The 4,292-nt window shown below is 62.0% G+C and overlaps 1 protein-coding gene across 1 annotated transcript; it reads right to left on the bottom strand.

Annotated features, from left to right (window-relative positions):
• Window positions 1-1,089: 1,089 nt before the first annotated feature.
• On the bottom strand, window positions 1,090-1,950 carry FOXE1 (forkhead box E1). Its single transcript, XM_048931723.1, has one exon. It carries the CDS (start codon window positions 1,948-1,950, stop codon window positions 1,090-1,092), a length of 861 nt encoding a protein of 286 aa, XP_048787680.1.
• Between the last annotated feature and the right edge of the window lie 2,342 nt (window positions 1,951-4,292).

The raw sequence follows: 4,292 nt of genomic DNA, 5'->3' as shown, positions 1-4,292 counted from the left end.
CACACACACCAGTCGTTTTCTCTCCACTCACACAGCCTCCCACCTCCACAGGACAAAGCAGTATGGGATCCTTGCAGTAGCAGAGCTACGTCTCCTTCCCCTTGCTCACAGCCCCTGAGTGAGACCTGCTCATTTCTGGGCTTCCCAGTTCCCTTCCAGAGGCATTGGGATCTATCTGGACCGATCTGCATGGGTTTCTCCATGGATCTATTGTAAAGCTTTTCCCTTTCATGGATAGATTTAAAGCCCCTTTCCATATTTTCTTCTGACTTTTTTTTTTTTTTTCCCCCATCCTTTGGAGAGCTTGAACAGAAGATGTGCAACCAAAGATCGGAAGACATCATCCCTGCCTCTCGCTTCGGAAAGAGATGCTGTCCTCTCTAGGCTATGGGCAGAGGTGGGCTGACTCTAGGATTTGAGTAATTGAGGATGGGAGAACCCTCCCTGCAGATCTGTGGCCCAAACCACCATGGTCCAAATTCAGTGCTGGATCTCACTCTAAAGCCAGATGAGAATCCCTGGGCTTTGTCCAATCAAGTCGGGAAGATCTCAGAGGGCAGAGATCCCACAGCCTCACTAGCTGTCTCTCACTTCCAGGGGCTGACAGCAGAACTTCTCCCTCTGGGTCCCAGAGTCCTCCCCGCTTCCTGCAACACACAGCGTGCCACGGGGTGCATCCCCGAACCTTTGCCAGTCCTGTCTGTGTCGCCGGTGTGGCACACAGCACCGATGCGGCAGTAGTGTGACATCAGGGACGCACCACCGTCAGCACCACGCACACTTGCACGGCTCAGGCTCGATGGGACCGGGGAGGGCATCGTCCTTCCTCCCTCCTGCCCGAGCCCGGCGAACGAAGTCACGAACAGCGACGTTCTTTTCACAGCGGCATCTTCCGAAAGTCCCAGGCATCACACCGGGAGGGAGAGGGGAGGGCAGCGGGGAGCTCTGCGCACCTGTCCCCGGAAAGCGGGCGGCACCCCGGCGCTCCTTCACCCAGCCCGGCGACGGCGGGTCCCTCCGGGCCCCCGCGGCTTCGGGCGCGGCGTCCTCCGCCTCCGCCCGGTGCGCGCCGTCGGGCAGGGCCGCGGGTCAGAGCGCGGGGACGAACCTGTCGGGGCCGCCGGGGAAGGCGCTGTGCCGGAGCCCGGGGTCGGCGGCGCCCACCTGCCCGCCGGCACCGTAGGCGTGGGGCAGCGGCGCGTAGGGCGCGGGCGAGCGGCGGCCGTACAGCCCTGCGGGAGCGGGCGGCGAGGCGGGCAGCACGAAGCGCCCTGGGGGCGCGTACAGAGGCCCCGCTCCGGGCGGCGCGTAGGGCCCGGGGGCGGCGGGCAGCGGGCCGTAGCCGTGGGGCAAAGCGGCGCCGGAGCAGCCCTGCGCGGGGCAGGCGGCGGCGAAGGCGCAGGACGGGGCGGCGGGGGCCGGGGCCAGCTCGGCGGGCTGCGGGAACAGGCGGCACGGCGCGGCGGGACGCTCGGCGAGGAAGGCCGGGTAGGTGGAGAGGTCGCTGCGCTTGAAGCGCTTCCTGCGGCGAAGGAAGCTGCCGCTCTCGAACATGTCTCGGGCGTGCGGGTCGAGCGTCCAGTAGTTGCCCTTGCCGGGGCGGCCGGGCTCCCGCGGCACTTTGACGAAGCAGTCGTTGAGGGTGAGGTTGTGGCGGATGCTGTTCTGCCACTTGCGCGGACTGTCGCGGTAGAAGGGGAAGCGCTCGGTGATGAAGCGGTAGATGCCGCCCAGCGTGAGCCGCCGCTCGGGCGCCTGCCCGATGGCCATGGCGATGAGCGCGATGTAGCTGTAAGGCGGCTTGCCCCGCTCCGCCGGACGCTTGCGCCGCCGCCTCCCGCCCCGCGCCCCCGCCGCCGCCGCCGCCTCCTCCCCGGGCGGCGCCGGGTCCGCCTTCAGCGGCGGCGGCGGCGGCGGGGGACCCGGTGGCAGCCGGCTTTCGGCGGTCATGAGGCCGTCGGGGCGGCCCCGGCGCGGGCCGGAACGAGGAGCGCAGCGCGGCTCCGCCGCCGCGGCTTTTATGCGGCGGTGTCCGGCGGCTCCGCACCCCGGCGGCCGGCACTCCCCCTGCAACGCCCCGCATCCCGGGAGGCGCGGGCAGGGCCGGGCGTGCCGCGCCGCCGCCGCCGCCTCGGGCAGGGGCAGGGGCAGGAGCATCGCCCCGCTCCGGGCCCCTCCGGCTCCGCAGCCCCCACCGCCCTCCCCGACTGCACGCTGCCGGGTCGGAGCCCCGCGGGCACGCGGCGGGACCCCGCGGTGCTGGAGTTCACCCCCGTTCTCCCCCGAAGTAAACTCCCGCAGAACGAACACTGACGGATCCAGCGGGGCAGTGAGTGAGCGGGCTTGGATAGCGACGTGCAGCCTGCCTAAGCCAGACGTGCTCGGACCGCAAGCGCCGTCTCCAGCAGTGACCCCACACAGCCCGCTGGTCCCGGTGCCGCGGGACGTTGCCCTTACAAACCGAAAGAAGCTCTCCTGGGTGCTCCGTGGCTGCTGCTGGGAGCTGCCAGCCCCCTCTTGCCTGTTGCTGGGATCTTAGGGCTAGACCCATGGCTGAGTGACACCAGTACGGCCGGCTGGTAAGAATTGCTTACTTAGGTCGGTATCCTTGCACCAGCACTGGAATAGCACAGCTGCCCGCTGCTGGCATTCGGAGCTCAGGACCAGTGAGTAGTGGGATGTGGGACTTCCTGAGCTGGGATGAAAGGAATCGGTGTGTCCGGGTGTGCTCACAGGTGTGTGCTCACAGGTGTGTGTACACAGGCACAGCACACACAGGCACACAAGTGTGCAGGGGCACTGATCTGGGCTTGGGGGGTGCATGGGTCTGCATTGGGATGCATGTGTGTGTGTGCAAGCACAGAGATGTGCAGTGTGCTCGGGCACAGGGCTTGATGTCTGTGGGAGGGTTTGCAGGCTGGCTGACATGCAGAGCGTGGGTGCGCAGGACTCAAAGATCCATGCAGATGTTCTGCATGGCCGTGCAGCTGGTGCTGCCCATGTCTTGGTGCCCACAATCACTTCTCCCAAAACTCATGTTGGCAGTGTGATATCCTGGAGCTGTGGAAAAGCACTCCCAGAGCCTCTCAGACCGCTGCATAAAGGGTGTTGAGGTGAATAAGGGGAGGTGGGAGATTCTCCTGGTGAAAAGCAGTGCAGCAATGCCATTTCTCCACTTAGAGGCAAATTTATGTGCATGAGGATCCGTCTGCGTGCCCCAAAGAAGCCCATACCCTGGTTCTTACCTAAATAAGAGGTCCTTGAGTCTCAGGCCACCTGCCTATTTCTATAGCTTCTAGCAAAACAAAAACTAGGCAGCGTCTCTTTCTGTCTGAGATGCAGCCCAGTAGCTGGACGCAGACATGTCGCAGGATTTGATGTTGCATGCTGCAGCCTTTGTGCCAAAAGTCATCCTCCTGCACCAATATCCTTCTTGTTGAAGTACGCAGAGCCCTGGGGCAGTGCTGCCCCAGAGAAACCCAGGAGCAGATTGTCCTGCTTGCTCCTGCTTGCTCCTTGCAGTGCCCTCCAACCCACAGAGATCTGCAGCGGGGCAGGAATTCTCTGATCCGACTGTCTAAAAATCAGCTCAGTGGCTCAGTCCCTCCGGGGCTGTGCCTTTCTGCGCCATGCCAATTCTATGCCTCCAGAGGGCAAAGTCAGATCGTGCTTCACTCTGCGCTGGTAGATGATAGGAAGGAGAGGTGTGTGCGCGGTGGGATGGCATGCTGGAACTGCTTCTGCCCTCCCTGCTGGTGATGGAAATGGTTTTCCAAAGAAAGCAGTTTCTTTGGGACATCCCAACCTGTAAGCAAAGTGAACTGGATACCAAAATAGCATATATTGGCTCCTGTTCTTTCTCTTTCCCCCATCATACGTGGCAAGCTGCAAAGCCAGCTTCTGTGAGCGAAGTGGCATTCGTGTAACGTGGTACCCTGCTGATTATCCTCAATCTGACACTGTCATCTGCCTACTTAAAAGCACTTCCAGCTCTCCAGTCTGGGAGCAGGAGTACATCTGGTACCTCTTTTGATTTCCGCTTCTGATGGGAAGTGGGACTGTGGGATTCACCCAGTGCGTCTCAGGCTGCTGCTCTCCATCTCCTATGAATCAAAGTCCTGCCCATCGCTGGAGCGGTAGCGTGGTGCTCTTCCTGTTCGTGAGCATCTTCACTTCTGATTCAGCCATGCTAGAGCAAGGACAAAAGTTTTTGTAGTGAAAGAATCAAATGCTTCTGTATAGTCTTTTCCCCTCCACTGGTTTACCAAAAAACATGGAAAATTTTATGCATT

The sequence above is a fragment of the Lagopus muta genome, chromosome Z (assembly GCF_023343835.1).
Source record: "Lagopus muta isolate bLagMut1 chromosome Z, bLagMut1 primary, whole genome shotgun sequence".
Classification (NCBI taxonomy): domain Eukaryota; kingdom Metazoa; phylum Chordata; class Aves; order Galliformes; family Phasianidae; genus Lagopus; species Lagopus muta.
Note: the sequence above shows the minus strand (reverse complement) of the source record. Positions and strands in the feature narration are given on the sequence as shown.

What these genes read in the sequence shown, in the direction of transcription:
- FOXE1 (XM_048931723.1), bottom strand. Translation starts at nt 1,950, where the DNA reads ATGACCGCCGAAAGCCGGCTGCCACCGGGTCCCCCGCCGCCGCCGCCG.